We start from the raw sequence: 22,931 nt of genomic DNA, 5'->3' as shown, positions 1-22,931 counted from the left end.
TAAAGGGATAGACGTTCACACAAAATGCTCTGCTGAGGAGATTCTTAGGACTGGTAAATATGACAGCTAAATTTGAAAGCTATATAAAGGAAAAGCAATGAGTTTCAGAACCTAAGTGGAGGAAAAGAATTATAATAACACTGGCTTTAATACCTACAGGTCTTTATGACTAGCTATTCTGTGTGGTTACCAGTGATCTAATGATCTAATGTGCCAATGATTTTTTCAAATTTACCACATGCCTGGGTCTCCTCACTAGAAAATGCTAAAGGTTCACATTTGGACTTGCACAGAAACCAATTAGCCCTCTTCTACTACGTGTATTTCCAAGACTTTTCAGTATTTGTTACACAAACTCTTATTGCAATCCTTCCTTTTCCCACATTCCCACATTCTGTTCCCTTGCCTTTTTTTCCCTAAAGAATGAGATGGCCATGGCATTTTCATTTCCTGTCTTGTCAGTTAAGATCACTGCCACACTGTGAATGGGGTAACATTACACTGTGGCGCCTGCTCCGTCTAACACGGAGGGCGTCGTGTGTGCCGCTCCACACAGCTGCTTCCTCCCCGACTCTATTTTCTGGAAGACCGAATCTTCCAGACTTTGATAAGTTCCTCCCACACCCAGTTCACAATCAAAATGTTCCTGCCGAAAAGCAAATGTTTTCTGACCTTTTGTTGCTTATGTAGGTACTTTTAACTTCTTATTTTACAGTTGTTAATGTGATAATCCAAAACGCTATTATTAGTACTTGGGTATCATTCTAATGCTCAGGCTAAAAATTCTCTATATTCAAATTTCAATACGTATTAAGCATATACTACATACCAATACTACATACTATAAACCAAACTTCAAAGAGGGTAAGTGACTTGCTCAAGATCACATGGCTAGTAAATGTGAAAACAGTGATTCCAATACAGGATTATCCTCCTCTAAGTCCAGGGTCCCACTCTACCTCAAATATCTAGAGATATAAGTTATACTATTGGATTTTAAATTCACTTTGCAAATACAATACAAATGAGCTGCACTGCTGGAGAATATACTAAACTGGAGAATATGGAGTCGGAATAGCCTGGATTCAAATTCTAATTCTATTGCTTGTTAGCTATGATATTGTAGGCGAGTCCTCCTCATTCCCTATAAATAGAGACACCACCAACTCAAACAATCATTGTGAAGTTTAAATGCTATAAAATATGTAAAATGCCTAAAATAGTACCTGGCATATAATCATTACTTTAGACAACAATAGTGGTATTCACTTTAAATCACAGACTGAAATCCGTTTTATTAAAATGCTGCATTCCCCAAAGTCAAAGAACTAGTTGCAGAATTCTTTAGTATCATCTGTGAAAATGAAACATTACCAAGAGCATGCCATGAATATAAAAAAAATATGGAAGCTTTGCAATCTTAAATGTAATCTGAAACAAATCTGTCCTACAATTAAAACTTTTACCTTCTTTTGTTTTTGTTTTTTGGCCATACCACATGGCATGTGGGATCTTAGCTCCCCAACCAGGGATCAAACCCACACCCCCTGCATTGGAAGCGCGGGGTCTTAACCACTGGACCACCAGGGAAGTCCCAACTTTTATCTGATTTCTGATAATGTTCAATACATGGTCAAATCTGATTGGGTTGGTTTCTTTTTTATTTTAATCTTCCATTTTATATACTAAAATTTCTTTGCCATAGATTGTGCCGCCAATTACTGTAACATATTATAATGATATGTAGTATTATTTCTTTTTGCTTTCTCAATGTTTATGACCTAAGTATCTGTTTTCTTCTTTTGCTCTTTTATGTTACTTTTACTCTCATATCACTTCCAGCAGTAGAATAGCACTTTGATATATACTGATGATGAAACACTCATGATAGCTGCTCATTATTAGTGGTCTCTGACCACATGCTTCAAATAAGCTCAGAAATCTAGAGGATGGCCATGTGCAGAAGACCACATGAAAAGTAAATGGTGTTTATTTGTTCTGAAATAAGGACTCTCTTCTTCCTGCGAATGTACTCATTACCATGTTGTAACTGGCTACACAGTGTTTTGTTAAAATTAGACCAAAGTTAGGCATGTTCTCAATTAGTATTTTGGAAATCTTTAATCAAATATTTCAAAGATTAAATACGTGGTATTTTAAAAAACAATACATATAATCCACATATGATAAAAAATTTGGGTCAGAAACTACCACTGTGGAGAAAAATGTGTACCATTTCAGAAAAATGGTCCTTTTTTCATTCATAATTTTTTTCAAATGAAAATAATAGACCCCTGTTGAATTTAAAAAATACATACAATACTTAGTCGTGTACTTTAAGGTGATCAGTAAACGTCATTCATATATACCTCATGGCAGTAAGAACCCTGCCTCTATCAGATAATTAATCTCATGCTTATCTTTGTATTCATTTCCTTTGCCTCTGCTGCAGCCATCTTCTTTCCCTTTTCTCTAAAATGTTCAAAAGTGAGTATACAAATTACAGTCAGTTGACTTCATTATGAATAGCAAATATCCACTGGGTTCCCTTTTTCCTTCTGCAGAAAGGAATGTCCACTTTATTGTTTTTGTAATACCAAATTATCCTGATGCACAGGCATTGCTCAAAATAGCATACTAGTAAATACAGCATGGAGGTCACTGACATCCTCAGTACATTCCAATGTAACAGCACAGCATAAAGTTTTATTTGTATTATTATAAAGGACACAGACTCAGTTTTATTGAAAGGGCTTCGTGAAGCATGGCATGATTATAGGAAACATGAACTTTACTACACTTTCCACATGATTTTACTTTTAAGTGTGCTTGCTCTTTAATATAAATACAGCATCTAACTAATGACTGAAGAAGGCTTCTACATTTTCACTCAATAGTCATCTGATTGCATCTCTCTTAAGGAGTTTACATTTTGCTATAAATACTATAGATGTTTCAGTCAACGGTGGACTTTGAAAAGGATATTTGTGCTTCTCATGGTCGTATCACATCCATCACTCTATTCCATTAAAAATCATGGAAGTGTCTGAAAAGCACGACCACCCACATGGCATACAGAGGACAATGGCAGAGAAGCTTGAAAGCATTTTCCAAGCAGCAAATCACACAAACAAGACCTCTATGTTAATAATGCATTCATTTACTTATAAATAATCAAAAAGGAATATTCTTAAATACCAATTACAAAAAGGTTGCTGGCTTGGCTAATAAAAGAAAACATTATAGTGCAAATTTATTGATAATTTTCTCACAAACCATCTATTTCCTAGTGACCTATAAATAAAAGCTTAGCTAGAAAAAAAAAAAAACCTATCTATATATCCACTCTTTAAGCAAATAACCTATAGCAAAGATATCCAGACATTTTTCATAAACACTTGACTTCCCAGAGCATATTCTAGATTTTGATACTACAGAGATTTAATCCCCCCTAATAAGAAATTAATGTGTCACATTCACTATAAAGACATCAAAATCAAGGTGGACTGAAAATTACAGCAATTAAACGTAGCATTGCTCATTAGAACAATTAAAAACATTTCCCCTCCAGAGATTAAAATTTTTTTTTTCCAGTTTAGGGGTATTGGGGGCAGAAAGAGCGAGATGGGGCATACGCAAATGGGCATATAAACAATTAATTAGGAAAGCCAATTTAAGGAGAATGAACATTAGGATCCATTGGAAAAGCACCATATCATAATTACAATCAGTTTTTACCCCCAGTTGCTTAGGGGGCAATGTGTAAATGTACATTTTCCCCCACTGCCTACTTATGAAAAAAAAAGTTCATTATTCAACCCACTTTTCTGAAGAGGAAATACATATGCATTAATATAAATATGATTGTAGATTTTTATTAACAGTATACCGATTTCAAAATTGGTAAAAGAAACCTGATTTTGAACTGGGTGTTTTAGGTGGTAAACCATGGAAATGTCAACTTTGATTTGAGCTAACAAAAAGGAATTTAGAGGATGGATAAGCGCCAGGACCTTTGAATTAAATGAAAGACCAGAACACTCCACAGAATGTCTGCAATAACAGTCTCTACAGAAAATTATGAGGAACTACATAAATCCACCCTCTTCCTCTTCACACAGGCTCATTAAAGCTGTACTGACTCTCTGGGCAGCTATAATTCTGCTGACTGATACCCTGGAATCACCCTGTCAATACCCAGTGGTGTGCTGCCTCTCCAACTATCTCTGCCCCTAATATTCCTCTCTTTGATGGGATTTGCTGACCTTTAATCTGATGCTAGTTTACTCTCATCACTGAAGTGTAAGTCGGAGAGCAATAAAACGGCAACCTCACTGATTCAAAAGGGAGAGCTAAAGCCTGCTAACTGTGAATCTAACCTTTCGTAATGGCTCGCTCTTAAAGGAGGAAGCATGAAGTGGAAGGCAGCTAAAACAAACAATGTGTAATGCTGAGCACAAGATTTATTAGAATCCCCTTTGCATGGGTATTACAAGAGGGCATCAGGGCTGTAAACAAGAGAGACACAAATATTTGCAAGGGAGACCAAAGTCCTGGTCAGAATACCCTTCTATGCCAATACAAATCTCAACAAGAGCTGTGCTATAGGAAATCAAACAAGATTAGATGAACGAAAAAACCTGGGATGACTCCAGGTGGATGTACACAACACTGGAGTAATAAAATCATCATTAAAAATAAGATGTTTCTCTGTGATAGGGTACGAGACTATAATGACTGAAAACCAAAAACTCACATTCATAATGGGTCCCGGGGAATTCGGAGAGCTTGTGGCAATTAAATGCTTCCAAATAATTTTCAGTAGAATATTAAAGGTAGGTTAATAAGACCTCACATTTATTGAGTGTTTCCTATGTGCCAGAGCTGGCTCAAAGTGCTCTACTTGTATTAACTCATTTAATCATCTTAACAATCCTAAGAAGTAAGTACTATTATTATGCCCACTTTTATTATCATGAAACTGAGGCCATGCTCACAGTCACACAGCTAGACAGTGAAAGAGCCAGAATTTGACCCTGGACAGTCTAGCTTTACAGCCTGAACTCTTCACCACCTTTTGTACATATTATATTAACAGAACTTAAAAGATAGAGTAACTGCCTAAAAGGAACATTCATCTTTATTTTATTTTATTTTATTTATTTATTTATTTATTTGCGGTACGCGGGCCTCTCACTGCCGCGGCCCCTCCCGTCGCGGAGCACAGGCTCCGGACGCACAGGCCCAGCGGCCACGGCCCACGGGCCCAGCTGCTCCACGGCACGCGGGATCCCCCCAGACCGGGGCACGAACCCACGTCCCCTGAATCGGCAGGCGGACCCCCAACCACTGCGCCACCAGGGAAGCCCTATTTTTGTATTTTTAAGAGTTGGCTCTGGGTCATTTAAAAAACATCCTCACTACAAGACTCTTAGTTCATTTGAGTTATTCTTTACAAATGTGGTTTGTTTAATATGAGACAAACGATTTTGGAGGGATAAAAATAAATAATATTTTATGAATAACATAAATTTTATTATATTTCTACAATTTTATTATATTTTTCCAAATTAGTCTTTTAAAGATTATCATCAGGTATATTTTCCAAAAATGTTGACAAATAAGAAGTGAGCAACAATTAATTTAAAAGTTGAAGTAATGAAATTTGAATATTTGACATTTTCAAGCAGTATTTATGCAAAAACCAAATGCATTATTCCATGTTTTCAAATAGCAGCAAATTCTAGGCCCTTTTAAATAGAAAAAGAAAGTGGCATTCAGTTTTTTATGACTGATCTCCTGAAGTTTCAACTATTTGGCCAACAAGCTTGAAGGGCCATAGACTGAATCACAAGTACATATATCGATAGATTAGTTTAATATCAACTAGTGGTGGTAATCGAACAAGGCCCCTTTTTACCTGCTTGCACAAAGACTGAGTGTCTTCCATTATACATTAATCTGGTAAACAAAAAAAGAAGGATCTTTCAGGGTGCAAAACACATGAATCTATATAAAATATACACTAGATGCCAGAGAGTAAACAAAGCGGAAGTTATTGCATAACAAATCTCTTCCAATCCTCTTGGGGAAAACAGAGTCTGACAGTATTAGGTTCTAACAGGTGCAGATAGCAGAAGAATTATTTATTCATTCTACCAGAAAGAAAAAGGATAATAAAAAGCATAATTTAATTTATAATTTATGTTTACAAGTGTTATTTTTAAGAGTTACAGTCTGCGTCGCAGATTACTTGGTCTGGTTCAAGTTGACATGTTGCATCATAGAACAAGCCTGAAGGTTCTTCACAACATGTACAGTAATTAACACGTCATTAACACATTAACTAATACACATTCAACATCATCAATGTTAATAGCATAATAATTAACTTATTGTACATAGCACGTAGCACCCCCTGGCACTTTTCAAAATAAATTTGGAAATGCATAATTTCAAATATTTTAAAAGGTAGCTATTCATATTGAAGTATGTTTCATCGATAAACATTTTTATAGTTGTATATGTGCGTTGTATATGTATTTTGAAAATGAGGCGTATTTAGTGATACTAGAAATTAAGTCTCTGATTCAAGCTGTACTGGTACAAAAATACAAAGAACAAAGACAAGCCTTACTCTGTGAAAGAACTAGTAACACATTAAAAATTTAATACTTGGCAGGTCAAATCTGGATACTCTCTGCTGAAGACAACCAATATTAATGAATCAGACTACAGAGTCATTGTCTGGGATCCCAAAGGAAACAAAAATGTGAATACAACAAATTCTTCTTAGAAGAGAAAATCCTGCAGAACTACTGAACAGAACATCATTGGTCAATGCTCTGATCATAAATATGTTAAACCTTACATGATATTTTTGAATATGCATGCAAGCTAGATCCAGTTTTAACTAAAATTTTACTCTGATTTTATTTTTCAGTTTAGGTCTTCGTAATGAACATCTTTGCATAATCATTTGCCTCACCATTAACCTCTCTCCATATAAGAAATAATAATTTATTTTAAAAAATACAAATTCTGTTTTATTTCCAAAATAGATCTAAAAGATAGAAATAAAGCAGCTTCTTCAAGAAATGGAAGATTTGGGTTTCTCTAACAATGAAGGTGACACAATTAAAAGAAGGGCAAAGAAAAGACAACATCAGATGTCATGGACCAAACAAGGATCCTGTCAGATCAGGTAGCCACTTTTCACAGTTGATCTGGAGAACTCGGAGTAGTAAATTGGTAACAAGAAAAGAGTGCGAAAGGATGAGATAAACAAAATAAACACATTATAGACAGTCTACCAGGTGAACTCGAGTTAATTACTGCCCGGTTATTATTTATAAAATTTTGAAACTGTTATTGGAAGTAACACCCTCTGGAAAACATAACTAGCTGGTTAATTGGCTCAACTAACTATTGGTACATAGGCGCCCCATTATGTACCAGATATATAGTCTTTTCCTTTATACTCTTTCATTCATTCATGCTCTCATTCTACAAACTTCTACTAACTACCCATTATATGCACAGCACTGTGCTAAAACTCATATACAGCTCGTTCAGTAGAAATTATTGATCACAACTAAGTAACTTCAGATTCCATTAAGAAACAGCTATTTCAGAAAGGCAGTTTTGAAGTACAATTGCTAAATTTTAAATCAATTAACATATGTTATCTACTAAATTTAGTAGATAAAAAAATATCTATATTCATTTAGTTTTCATATGCAGTCGAGAAGCTCAGATAAGATTAAATGGCAGGTAATGAATTTATAAATACCCTCTAAGTAAAAGCATTTATTTAAGAACATGAAATTTATCACTATCTTTTTCTTTATTTAAGTCAGTTTTGTTACCAGCTAACTTTGAGCTCCCTGGCATTGGTGGTAGCAGGTAAACAGAACATCAATTTGAGATCAGAGAACTAGTGAAAATATTAACAACCAAAAAAGGTGTTAAATTTTCTCCCAGCTTTAAAATTCTACAATTCTATAATAATGACAAAAAAAAACCTAACAAAAATACATAAGCTTTAAAAAATATTTTAAGCTGCCTTTTAGAAAAGATTTAAGGACTCTCACTTGGTATCTAATAATAGCTCTCAATATTTGGTTAGAGAAAGAATAAATTATAATTTAATCCTTGAACAACAAAGTATCTCCCTATTTAGTTCTTGGTCTATGGTAAGAACCTGACAAAACACTCCACTTTTAAGCATTTAGTTTTCTAGGAATTACATTTCTAAAAGATCAGTTATCTGATAAAATACATTCCATATTCTGCATATTGCTTAGGAGCTGTGTCTCTTTTTAAAAAGTATCAAGTCATACTTGGGGGACTAGTATTATGATATTAAAATATATCATTTTATATATATGTATACACACACACACACACACACACACATACTTGAGTGTACATAACTAGAATAAGACATTTGTTTTTACTACATCTCTATTTGGTTTGTTTGGGTATAAAGCTACCTGCATATAAAGGCTACACTGTGGGTGAGCTGAACCATCGTCAGTTTATCCTGGGGTCTTCTGCACTACATACAATTATGCTGGGGTCACCTGGGTTATATAGGAAGCCTGAAGTTTTGAACTGTCATTAGAATATTGTGGCTTGATTTTAACAATTCAACAGTGCTTCTAATGATCTTAAAGGTAATTCACTATTCAGACCCCAAGCAAAAGATGCAAATGTACCACTGAAAGCTCCTTATTAAATACCCACAGGCTACATCTCTGTACAATAAGTGGTCCAGGTCTTTTTAGAACATACTAATTAGATGAACAGAGAATCAGAAAAATGCAAAACCAGGTCATGCAGCAAAAATGGTGAAGTGTTAAAAAAAAGGGGGGGGGGTGAGAAAAACAGCAAATAACTCCATCCCACCATTATTAAAAAATTATCTACAATAAGGAGGCAAAATAAATCATGTCAGGTCACTATCTGACTCACCCATATTAGGGTGGATATTACTATTAAAGTTAAGTTTTAAGTTTATTGTCAGGGATATGCTTAACTGATAATACAATACTATGAATAATACATTAAGCAAAAGCCCAATCTAAAATTAAATTTGCCTTGGGTTATCTCCCATTACTAGAAGCATTCAGAATTATTCTGGTTTATAAATGAAAGCTAATATCAAGAAAATACTTTTGGGGGCTTTACTCTTTAACAGTTACATACACAGAGGTGCCAAACCAATACCACCACCGTTTTACAGAAGACAATGCCCTCAATTACTTCTAGACAAGCACATATATAGATATATTTAATAGAAAAATATTACATTTGTCATTTAAGTATATCAAAAAATCAAATAATTTATTTTCATATGAAGTGTTTGGGCACGTTACCTTTTTTAAAGTCTCCTTGTTCTAATCCTAACTTTGTAGAAACTGCGAAGTGGAGAGTCTAGTACTACATTCTGGCAGTGAGGCACTGAGATGGTCACCAGGTGACCAAAAAGCTGTAAGACACTGCCAATGGCATTTTGAAGCTCTGTGATTTGCGCTCTGCTCCCCTCTCTTCATGTACACTCTGGCAATAGCACACACACACAGACTGCTCGCCATTCCACCCACCCCCCACCCCCGCCAGCTCTCCCTCTCTCGCTCTCTCTCTCACTAAAGACTGTGATATAGGGCTTCCCTGGTGGTGCAGTGGTTGAGAGTCCGCCTGCCGATGCAGGGGACACAGGTTCGTGCCCCGGTCCGGGAAGATCCCACATGCCGTGGAGCGGCTGGGCCCATGAGCCATGGCCACTGAGCCTGCGCGTCCGGAGCAAAAAAAAAAAAAAAAAAAGACTGTGATATACACAATAAGGGAAAAAATAAACTAGGCATATGATATAAAGGGTTGTCATCGCATACGTTTTTTGGAAAACAATTTAGCTTCTTTAGAGGTACTTATTGAAACCAGCACTTTAGCAACATACCTTTCAATACCACAGAAGTTTCTTTTATTAAATAACTTACTGGAGAAAAATACCCCCTTGATGTCAAACTGGGGTGGGGTTTTTTTGTTTGTTTTTGGTACCAAATCAGTCCTGAATTCAGCCATTTCTATTTTAGTACTTGTGTATTATTTTAAAAGACTAACTGTTTTACATGAATTTGGGCATTTACTTTAAACAATAAAATTGTACTCATATACTTCAAACAACTTTAACATTCAATATAAAATAACTATGATACAAATAATCTTAGACACCCAGAAGAAGTACTAAATCAATCCACTACAACTCACATTTATGAAGCTTGAGCACTAGACTAGAAGCCCAAGGATGTGGATCCTCATCTTGTATGTGCTGTTCTATTTGGTTGTTGGCCTTGGGCAAGTTGCCTCCCTATCTATGAAATGAGAGGAGTCAGCTAAACGTTCTATAGATTCCCTTCCCTCAACAGGTTCAGCATTTAGTTAGGGCTCTCTGATAGTATGATTATAGACTATAACAAGTGGTCCAAAGATTCTGAAATGAGCCCTAAAATTCAAAAGGCCGTTGAACTCATTTTATTTCCTCTGTAAAGCAAATTTGAATCATTATTACACTAAATTCTCTGAAATTTAACTTGCATCACATTCTAAAGGAGATTATAAAAGTTCCTGGGAGAAAATCTTGCTCTTCTCTCAGAATCAGGCTATGCTAGAGAAGTGGAAGTAGAGGCAGGGAATGGGTAGTGGGAGGGTGTCCATACTGTTGAGGGTGTCCATACTGAGAGGCTGTCCGTATTGGTGAGAACGGTAGCTCCCAACTGATAAATTTTATTCTAAAAATGCAAAACACTGCCTCAGGACCTCAAATCTCTTTCCTAGCCAAGAGACTACCAGTCCACAGAACTATAGTGCAAGAAGGAACCTCAGCATCTATTCCTTCACACAGTTGACTTGAGGCTCAAGTTACAATTCTTATATAAAAACCACTGTATTTAAAAAGCTGTACTCATTAAAGTAGGGTACATTTCTGTAGTGCATTGGGTAGTTCTTCATAAAAGGAATGCTGACGGTAAGTGAATGATAATTTAAATAAGTCACATTAATATTTTAATTATTATAACAATGATTAAATAAAATACATATATTTTCAATTTTATTTAAAACAGCCAATCTTGAATTAGGGCTTGTTAAAGCCAACTAGTGGTAAATATATAATCACGTAGTTTAAGGTCTTTACAGGATGCTATGCAAATGATAACTCTGCCCATGTCCAATACAGAATAAATACGCACTTGTACGAAAAGCTCCCATAAACTTTTTTTTTTGCGGCACGCGGGCCTCTCACTGCTGTGGCCTCTCCCGCCGCGGAGCACAGGCTCCGGACGCGCAGGCTCAGCAGCCACGGCCTACGGGCCCAGCCGCTCCACGGCACGCGGGATCCTCCTGGGCCGGGGCACGAACCCGCGTCCCCTGCATCGGCAGGCGGATTCTCAACCACTGCGCCACCAGGGAAGCCCCTCCCATAAACTTTGATGCTGTTTCTTACTTCCATCCAGTACTTTTAAATCAGATACCTCAAATAGCAGTTTTCCCTACATAAACTAGAAGTACAGTAAATCTCAGTATGTGGTCTTTTAGACATGTGAATACATTTTGCTGGTATATATGGCATTTCAGAATGGTTTAGGCCTCTAACTAATTTGCTGAAGATGATTCAAATATTTTAAACCAAAATTGTAAGTAACATTTGCCAGAAAGCAGTAACAGTGATAATTCTGAAAATCTAGAAAGGACTTCATCAATTCATACTTAGATCACTTACCATTCCAAAACGTACTCTATTTTTTCTGGTACTCTCCATAAAGTCTTGAGTTTGATTGGATGATATAATAAGCAAAATAACTTATGAATGTTTTTTGCCCTCAAGAAGCTATTCTAAATGAATTAGTCCTCCACGAATTAATGAATTCATATTTTAAGATGCATTTGCAAAATGTTCTATCATTCCAATAATAATTTGCAACCTAGTTAAGAAATGTTAGCCTACCAGGGGCGAAAAAGTCTAACGGGGAATGAATGTCATGTTTGCACAGGAAAAAAGGACATATGAATATAAAGCCCATAGGTACTGGTTTTGACAGGACACTGCATTTAAGTGATTTTATGCATATTATTTCAAATATTCAATAGCATTTAGATGTACATTTAACTATTGAAACCTTTTAAACAATGATTAAATTTTAAAAATCACATTAAATTACAATGTAATCTCTTGAAATCAATTATAAATGAACAGGAAAGGAAACAGTTAATATACTAATTACAGTAATTAAGAGTTGCCAATTTAATTATAGCTGGGGATATGAATGCTTTAACATTTGTTAGAGTGTAAAAAACAAACCTTTAATGCAGAGACTTTGTTCACAAACATCTAATGGAGACCTCCTCTACCTCACTCTGTGCTTCTCTGCTGACACAACAGCAATGGGTTCAGATTGAAGAACTTGTCAGCAATCAGGCAGGAGGAGGCTAATTAGCCTGCAGGTTAATGAGTGTGATGGCTCTTGACAGCATTTTGCTACAGCCTCTTCAGTATTTAAACAATAAATGATTACTTATATACAGTTGAGACATTCTAATCATACTAGCCAAGCTCACATTTACTTTTCTAAGTATAAAATCAATTCCTTTGTTTCTAAATCAAAAATATATAAAATTTGCATTAGTCTATCATATTCTTAAAATATGCTGGGAAGGAAATGGGCATTTAAAAAGGTAATAAATTGTACTTTATATAGATGTATGCCCTTTTGAGTTGAAAACTTCCATTGAAAGGATGCCTGGTTGGTGAAATAATTGGGTGGCTGAATGATAATTTAAATATGGCAGCTTTTTAGTAACATGCAACAACTTTCCTTAAAAAAAAAATTCAAGACTTTTAATTTTTTAATTCTAGGTTTCTCTCTCTGTGAAATAGGTATACAAGGCACACACAGAGGAACCTCTTCGCTTACCTTGTCAGTTACTAGGGATTTGAAAACAGGTGGTGAATTAAGGAAATAGCTCTATAGAGAGATTAACCCATTTCATCAGCCAGTGGAGAAGGAAATAAGAACATTTTTACGCATCCCTATAATCCATATATTTAGTGGTAACACAAATGCCTTAATAAAAGCACTAAGGAAAAGAAAGTACTTTGCAACATTTTGATTTACTTTGTAAAGTAGCAAGTATTTAAATAGTCTGATTTTTATTTACTTGAGAAGAAAATGATATGTGTCCAAGAAAACCTTATCTGAGAATTAAACTGAACTTTAGCTGCATAATATCAAGGGAGGTTATTTCAATTTAATATTCAGTGTTCCCTAGAAATTTGAGCACAGACATGGAAGAAACACCTGCTGAGATTCACACTGCTTTCTAAATTATTTTGCATGCATGAAAATATTATTTGTGTACCTTCTCACTACTGTATGATGAACATTTGAATAAAAATAGGAAAGTAATAAAAATTTCAAATATGTATGCTCTGTTTTATGTTTAAGAATAAAAAGTATTATATCCATCACAATTACAGTAGCCAACAAATAACTGTACATCAAAAAGCTTTAGCAGACCTGGGCAGATTTAGTGGAGGAAAAAAGAAACTAGTGTAAAAACCAAAACAGTTGGAGAGTAAAAAGCTCCAGGTGTAGTGAGTGCCTATAATTTCCCAGGGATGAAAGAAATAATGCAAATTCAAATTCTGTGGTTACTTTGTCACTTTCCCTTAGTTATTTTGAATAATAAATCTTTAGAGCCAAAATACAAATATTTAAAGAATTTTCCATCATTTGTGTGCTACTTACACATCTGAATTCTCTATTACATTATAAACAATATATGAATATAGGTTTCTCTGTATCAGGCGTACATTCTTAAATAACATAGTATTAACATATTGTTAGCTTACAGGTACAGGTATGTCTTATCACACATACATGCAGCCTACTGTAATTTTATAATTTTTACCCCTAAGATGGTTAATATAGATCCTTAAGCCCCAAAGGTCACCACAATGCTGTGCTAAATCCCGGTAGGTATGTAAGCAACTTTTCCTAAGCTCTAAACTAATTAAATTTTAGAGAATCAAAATTTTCCTCGAAGTTATATGATTAATTCCAACCTAGTGATTTTTTTGGGGAAACTGACACCTAGCCAAAATCACAACCCATTCTGCCTGTTTAAATGAGAATATTCCTCAGTCTGAAAAATTATTTATAGAGATTTTTTACTACCCTTGTATACTGCAGTGTTATTTCCTTTCCCACACACTAGCAAAGTCCATTTTCACAACTGCTATAAAGCGGCATGTTCACAGCTAGTAAAACAACTCAATAAATAGCCTCACGAAGCTATAGCTGTCTCATATCCTTTCCTCAATAAAAACAGAGGTGAACTGCTTATTTTCAGCAGCACACTATGAGAAGACAGAAGCATTATGACTGCTCATACATTCTGACTATCATTTGCCACAAGCTATATCTGTCAGCATTAAATAAAGCTGCATTATAAATGTAAACAAAACACCCACATCTACAAAATGAGCTGTCCGCCATGGCTGTAGGCATGAATTGAACCTGCTTATTGACTCAGGTTGCTCTTTTTATTTATTCTTCTACAAAGACATGCATTTACTTTACCCTACAAGCATACTAGGTTTCAGAAAGGCAACTAGTCTTGTGCTAGAGCAAAAAACGCACATGTTGACAAATGCATATCTTAATATGAACAGCATTATGTAGGCAAACATTAATCAATTGTTAAAAAATATTTTAAAATGTTATTCTAGATCAAAACACTAAATCGTAAATAATCTGTGAACCTAATCCTCTACATATGTATTTATGAACTGTAAGAGGTAATTTACTATCAAAAACAACAGAACATTAATTTCAAATATCTCATGATAATGAAAGGGGTGTAATGATACTCACACAATTTTTCCACCCTCCATACCTCAGGTATTCACTGATAAAGTGGGGAGCTAAATACTGAGGGAATTCAATTAGGCAGGGCATAAAATTAACTCAAGCTACCAACAAAAAACTGTTTCTGAAAAAAATCAATATATCCTTTTCAAAATGCCTTTGGTAATTTTTCCAGGTGTTTTAGTCTTAGTGCAACTTATACAGCCATAGTGATAGAAGAATGAAAGGGTAACAAATAAAAGGGTACCTAAAACTTTGTAATCTTAAAAACACTTTGCCAAGGGACTTCCCTGGTGGCACAATGGTTAAGAATCCACCTACCAATTCAGGGGACACAGGTTCGAGCCCTGGTCCAGGAGATCCCAAATGCCGTGGAGCAACTAAGCCCGTGCACCACAACTACTGAGCCTGCGCTCTAGAGCCTGCGAGCCACGACTACTGAGCCCACGCACCGCAAATACTTAAGCCCACACGCCTAGAGCCCATGCTCTGCAACAAGAGAAGCCTGCGCACCGCAGCAAAGAGCAGCCCCCGCTCGCCACGACTAGAGAAAGCCCATGCACGGCAACGAAGACCCAAGGCAGCAAAAAAAAAAAAAAGAAAAAAAAATTTTTGCCAGTTTTATTTTTTCAAATTCTGCAGAGATAATAGATAATACTGAATTTACTGCAATAAGTTTACATTCTCACTTAGAATGTTTCAAAAAAAGGAAGGACGGTCTTTTCTTTTTTCTGTTGTTGCATGATAGGACATGATGCCAGGGAAGTAAAAATCTGAATTACAGATACACCAAATTCCTAGAAGTGAATACAGCTCTGATAATATTCCAACAGGTGTGCTGTGCATCAAAATTTTAGTCTATATCCAGGCTTAGTTTGAGAAGGACCATCATCGTGCCAAATCATGACAAGTGAAGGTATGTTTTCAAGACATTCATTACAAATGATGACCCAGAGTACACATATAAGCCACCAATACACATGGATAACAGTAAATACAATGAAATGTATCATTCTTTCAAACAACCACACAGGGTCTTTCTGTGCACTTGATCAAATAATTTCTCAGTTAGTTTTCTCCCCTAAATTAACTGATTGCTTTGGCCTTGTGTAGGCAGAGCTATATTAAAAATATGCCCATGTAGCCAGAGACGACAGAACAGATTTCCAGATGACAGAGATCTAAACATATGCAGAGACCAAGTACTCCAAAAAGGTTAGTATCTGTCACCTGTTGAACATTCTTGAGTCACTCAGAAGTCTAAAAGTTTGTCCCTTTGTCGCTATGAACAAAATAGTCCACAGATAAAAGTCTAGATTTTAAAAGCAAGAAGTAAAATGCAGTGGTTAAAATAGTAACACATACTATCACAGCTAATTCTTATGCAGGACATCATCCCCTATGAAAGGGAAAGCATAAATGTTCCTTTGCTTTTCACTATTCCATAGGTGGATATTAATTATTACTGCCTTTCCTTTCTAAGATAAGCTTGTTAACAAGAACTACAGGATTGCTTACAGATGCTATCCATATTGGGTAGGTTGCATCATTGTTTATGATGTTTACAGAAAAAAGGGAAATCAGTACAAAGAAAGAGTATGGCATAATTAATGTATTGTAGTGTAGTAATTTCCACTTTCTACCTCCATTTAAATAAAATAAAGCTCAGTAATGCCAGCGTAAATCAGGGGGAGCCACAGGGGAGCACAGCAAGGCAAAGACATTAAAGCCAAACCAAGCCCTTCTTCACCCAAGCTACTATTATTATTACTTGTGCAAAGCAAATATTCAGCCTCCAACCCTAAATCATTTCAATTCCTATTTCCAAGTATAATTTAATCTTTTTCAGCGACACTTGATGCTTACTTCATCACAGCATAATGACAGATTAAAAAGTTGTTGAATTAAATATTAAAGAGGACTTCAGGCAGTTCTGCATTTTTAAGGAATAACACAGATTGGGGATGAAATGAGAAGCCCAAATGCATATTTTATACCAAAAGGAAAGAATACATATATTTTTCCTTCAGGCCACCTACTTTGTAATAAAACACAGGGCAGGTTTTTATTTAGTGGATAAAAATGTGAAATAGTATTTTAAGCTTCATATTATAATCTGGCACCATACAGTGATGTCAAAGCTAATGATACTAAGAATATGATTTTTTGTGTATCTTATTTACATATTTTTAAAATAAGTGTATTCATAATTTATCACTTTTGCATTCTGATTTTAAAAATTAACTTATTTGTGGAAATTTATATCAGAGGTAAAAATCTCACAGATGACAGCATCAAAAGCAAACCATTATGTAAATGATTTTATGATACAAATTGTTCTGAGTGGATGAAAAAAAAGTTGAGCCATACTGGTAAATACAGTTCCAATTAAAATGCTGATTGGATTTCTAGGTCTAATTTTGGAAGCTCCCATCAGATTCAGGTAAAATTAAAGATGAAATGCATATAATAGTAGTACCTTAACTCAAGCAGAATGGAAACAGGGTCAAAAAACAAAATTTTGGACGTTTATATTTAGAACATATACAGATAATAATACAAAGATACACACAGTTAAAATTCCAAGGGCCCATAGATCACTAAGTTTGGTATATGTTTTCAATTTTGCTGTTTTTAAAGAACAGAAATTTTCTTTCCCGAAGCTTTAAAGAAAACAAGATTTTTTTGTTCCATTGTGAATTCAAACAATTTAATGGGGGAAAAAAAGAACTCCATGAACATTTGATTCTATTTGTAAAACATCAAATTGCAATCTTTTATACATGCATACATTTATACACAGTGATTGTATCTAAGTGCTTTCTTTTCTGCTTTTTCATTTCACTTATATGTTATCAATACTTTCTATTTGATTGAACCACATGAAATTGACAATTTACTGTCAAAAATGGTCAGATACCAGCAATTTCATATGATTCAACATTCATGTTAGAAAACTGCATCTTTATACATTTCCACTTAAGAAGAGAAAAAATCATCCACAGTACTGTTTTAAGCAATTAGAAGTGACTTTAAAAATATGTACGATATAGAGGGATCAACTTTTTCCTTATAGGCCAAGGGAGAAATGACCTTTGTTTTCAAAAATAGTTCATTTTTGGAACAAGTGCAAGTGTCTCTTCTGAACAAATGTCAGAAGAGAGCATTAAACATTTTTAAAGTAATACTTCTTATCTATTTATTTAAAGAAATAAAGTGATAAAGGTACTACATTGATTTTTTCAGAAATTATGCCTTTGGCTGCAATAGAGCTAAATATCATCATGGCTGGCAACTACACACGGCCTTGAAAGGATGGCCTAGTTCCTTTTGGAAAAATTTTCAGTGTGGTTGCTCCTGGCTGAATGTGACACGATTTACTCATGAAATTCTGCACATGCAATCCTTTATTTTAAAGAAAACTACAAAATATGACCATGGAATTGTTTTTGTAAATCTAAAAATGGGGCAAGGCTTTTCAAATCATCCTTTTTTTAGTGTTTTCCAATCTCAGTGTTCTGCTGTTCTACAGGCATGGATATTTGGCTAGTCATTCCTTGAAAGCATACGATTCTTAAGTCCACACAATGAGGTGCATAAACAACACTGCAGAAATTCTGTACAATAATCTTTACTGATACTCTTTAAAAGTGCAAAAACAACAGAAAAAGCACATTCATCCTCCCTACCATCCCCAATGCTTCCTGACTAAAGCCAAGTCACTAGGGAAATGGATTGGGGGAGGGGGGGAAGGGGCAGAGAGTGGTGATAAGAACAGCAATTTTTCTACGGTTTCCATATTTAAATCCTGGAAAGGGCAATAATCTAAAAGTTCTGGAATTGTTTCCATACAGCAATAACGAGGTAATAATTTCCCAACACCTAGGACATAGTAGGTACTCAACAAATGTTTGCACAATTAAATTCCCTATGGAATTCCCTACGGAATTCAGTCTCCCATTGAAAAACATCCATTAAGTTAGGATGTTTCAGAGCCAATTACGGCGGGAAACCTCCCGAATGATGTTTCATATTTATGGTGAGGGGTTAGCGAGTTAATTTTTTTCTTATCCACCATTTTCCTAGGGTGTCCTTGTTTTGCTGCTGGTTCGAAATTTTTTCCTATCGGTTAAAGATGTTCATACGGTGATTTTGCCGTCCTCCTCTGAGATACCTGAGCAGGCAGCAGCCCAGATACTTGAAATCAAGGAAATCCAGCCACTACGGTCTCCAGGCCTCAAACCAAGTTTCAGGTTTGGATTTGAAAGGCACTGACTCTCGAGCTCGGGAGCAGGGCTGAGTCCCGGGCTGCTGACCTCAGGGCACAAGGCCGGCTGCGGGCAGCCGCGGAAGAAGACCTGGCCTCCTTGTCTGCAGCCCGCCCAGGCGGCCACCTCGGTGGGGCGCAGCCGGGACCGCCGTGGGCAGGAGCGGCTCCGGGCGGCCGCGCCGCTCTACCCCGCGGCTCCCGGGATGCGCCCATTGTTCTCCGAACGCCGAGCAGCTGCCCGCCGGCCGGAGCGATCCCGGCTTCCCCTACTGCGGCCGCGCCGGAAAGCCCCGCGGCCCGGCCGTCTCCCTGCTCCCCGCAGGGGCGCGCCCCCGCCCCTCCGGCTGACAGCGAATTCTCACCGCCCTGACTGCATAATTAATGTAAATGGAGCAGCCTCCGTGTCATGTGCGGGCTCTTTGGGTTTACTTTTGTGCGACACTTACACAGGAATATTAACTAGAGAAAGCAGCATCACAACAGGGGTGGAAAATCAGCCTGTCAGGGACTCATTCCAAATGCCACTGAAAGTGAAGCGGCTTCAAGATTGTTTCATCAAGGTGATTGAGAACAAAAACTACTAAGGAAAGAAAATTCGGTCTTAAACTGAGCTGCCACACATCCATTATTTATCTCTCTAGATTCTTTAGGAACTAGGTTCCTAACACCAATTTATGCAAAACTCGGGAGTTGAAAAGAGTGAGGCTGCTGCGTGTAAGCACAGCCAAGCGAGCCTTGGCTTGGGCCGTGCGTGTGTAAACGCGCACTACTCCATGAGTGTGCAGACTCCCTTCGACACCCCACAACCAGGGAGTAAGAGACCTGGACCAAGAGACACCTCTCCACGGGTCAGTGAGCTATTCCGACGACCCCACAACTTAACTGAAAATAAGGCTGATATCTCTGGGGATGCTCAAGAGCCCTTCAATAAGGTGCCTGATTTATACTACTGCTACTCTACCTCCAGTCAAACTGTGTTAAGGACATTTTATTGTACTCTGTGGTCATTGACTGTTTTTCTTTCCATAACCTTCTATGAGAAACAAAACTTAAAAGTCAAAAAAATGAGTAAACTTGCAAAGCACATTTTACACCAAAACATATATCTTTTAAAGTATTTTTTACTTATATTAATAATTATCCAGAATATTCCATGTTGGATATATTCTCTTTTCCAAAAGAGGAGAGAATGTGACTTTGCAAGTCTTACATTGCCTGACCTAAATTAGCAGGAAATCCTGCTATACCTTCTAGACCAGTATATTGGCCTACTAAAAATATTATTTTAAAAATTAAGAATTTACCTCTTCAATGTATACATTTAGTTACTTAAATTCAGTTAGACTTAAAGAACCAGAGTATTATAAATTTATGAACAAATTATTAGATGCATTAAGGCTCTATGTGCTTTTATAATAGTAAGCAATCAAATCTAAAACTTTCCTAATATTTAATTCCTACACAATTTAGGATTGGAAATAAAATACACTAGAAAACCAACCCCCAAAATCCAGTAAGAATGAGGACATTGTAAATTTCAACTTGCATCTGTGTTTGGTGTTGTTAAGGAACAACAACAAAATTGGACTATCAAATCTTAGGCTTCCCAAATAATGCCATAAGTGAGAGTATCTGTTTCTGTAAGGCATGTGTGCCACCTCTCCTCTCATATAACAGAGTGACTTAATCCTGAATGTTTTCAGGGAATTCCTCCACACAAAGGGGTCAATTGTAGGCCACAGAATAACCTTATACATATTTGTCTATTAAGTGGTTGAGAACTAAATCCACCTGCATGTCTTTACTGGCTTAATTAAGGATATGATATAACAATAACTGAAAATAATACCTTTATCCATTCAATACACTACAGGACAGAAGAGATCAAAATGGACATGCCGATCAAAAGGTTTACATTAGACAGGAAGCAGCCGTCAGACCATTATTACAAATTAAAGGTATTATATTCAAGTCATTTTTAATCTCTTAAAAATGAATAACCCTTCTCTGCACATTAAATCATTTTTCTCCACAGAAGTAACATTTCTTTTATGTCTAAATGCACATATTCCTTCATATGCTTCAGTTCTTTTACTAGAGATGATAGAGGTCTATTACTCTCAATTGTAAGTCAACATTAGCCAAGTTTGGGTTCCTCTCTTTATCTGATATAACTGACTCAAAACAAATTTAAGTTCCTACATTAAAAAAATGAGAACTCACAAATTGATCATACACAGTAACCTTATCTCCTGAATCTCATTTTACTGTGCTAAAATTCTTATTGGCATTCTGTAGTTAATAACTTCTATATTAACATAAGCTGCTTTATGTCCAGTCACTGTACTTGATAAATAGAAATTCACCCTTACTTTCTACTAATAACTAAATTAGCCTTCTAATTCTGGAACCTTTTACTTTTAAGAACTTAAAATATCATGTATTAAAATATCAATCCTGATGTTTTTAATAGGACACCAAATTTAGGTTCAGTACAGTGAAATATAAACAGAAAAGTCCCTTGAGATACTATGTGAAACCTTCAGCTCATTGATTTTGTTCTTGATAATATACTATTAAATTGGCAAACATGCTGACCTTGTGTGCAAAGGCAGAACTGTGCATATGCCACAGAAAGTTAAAAAACAGCCTCAAAATGACTGTTTAAAACTGTAGGCTACAAAACCTTAAAATACAGACAAGTATTCCATAGTTTATTTAAATTGGCAACCACAATTTAACGAGCTATTCTAACAAATGATTAGCATAGCATGTGCTTTTCTTTAGCCATCAATTATGACACAGGGTAATGCAGGGCACAACTTAAGTGTCAAATTACAATATGCTATACAAAACCACTTTGCAACACAGCTTTCTGTTTGCTTAGCAATTACTACAGAGCACACTGCTTTTCATGAAAGGAATTGGTCAGAACTGTTTATAAGAATTACCACAAATGTTTATATATTTATATGACAAAGAATTAGTTGACAATTGCATAAAATTTCTCTTTAACCTTTAATGAAACGACTGTGTTATCTTGTGTTGGCTTAAAACTATGCACACAACCAAAATGGTCTAGGTCTTTTTCTTTTTAAAGTAAGATTTATCTGTGGTATGTGACAACAGTAGAATAGTACTTTTCAAGACCAAAGTATGAAAAGTCTTTTCACTAATTTGTCCACTAAGAAAATTGAAAACTTTTATTGTTTGAACTGCTGGTATGGTGGAAATCTGAATTAGTGAAATATGTAATCATCCTGAAGACAGAGCAACAGACCCCTTTTTAATTCTCAATGAAACAAACATGGATTTAAATGCAAAATAAACTAGTATAATTTCAGAAATGTGGTCAGGTTGTAATCTTCACATGGCAATCACTGTTTCAAATACTTGATCTATCAGTGGTGAAAATGAATAAAGGTTATCTGTCTTAATTGTAGGGCTATCCATTAATTCATAAAACTCTTATGTGAATAAATGCTTAATGAGAAAAGGGAAAAAATACACAAAACAGTTTTTATGCTGTTTTTTTCCATTCTGCTGCTGTCCTTTCTCCTGCATTTGCCTAAAGGCTCTCAGTAAATTACACTCCCAGTAAATGACTATAATTTACCCGTTGAATTCCCTTGTTCAGGAAAAGCACAAAAATACATTCCAGCATTTCCACAGCTCAAATTTACCATTTGGGATGTCAAGAACAATCCATGGGCAGTAATTTGAAACTGTTT

General features: G+C 35.9%; 2 protein-coding genes across 3 annotated transcripts in view; one reads left to right on the top strand and one right to left on the bottom strand.

Annotated features, from left to right (window-relative positions):
- PBX3 (PBX homeobox 3) overlaps window positions 1-22,931 on the bottom strand; it is a 230,427-nt gene that overhangs the window by 70,366 nt on the left and 137,130 nt on the right. The gene's annotated exons all lie outside the window — the stretch shown is intronic.
- On the top strand, window positions 17,329-22,923 carry LOC307189565 (uncharacterized protein; the record flags this gene model as incomplete). The annotated part of the gene is made up of 3 exons (XM_079927749.1): window positions 17,329-19,760; window positions 21,074-21,158; window positions 22,838-22,923. Exons 1-3 carry the CDS (start codon window positions 19,404-19,406, stop codon window positions 22,921-22,923), a joined length of 528 nt encoding a protein of 175 aa, XP_079783875.1. The 5' UTR covers window positions 17,329-19,403.

Source organism: Stenella coeruleoalba (genome assembly GCF_951394435.1).
Source record: "Stenella coeruleoalba genome assembly, chromosome: 7".
Classification (NCBI taxonomy): Eukaryota; Metazoa; Chordata; class Mammalia; order Artiodactyla; family Delphinidae; genus Stenella; species Stenella coeruleoalba.
The sequence above is the reverse complement of the archived record's forward strand: the minus strand, read 5'-3'. Positions and strand labels throughout refer to the sequence as shown.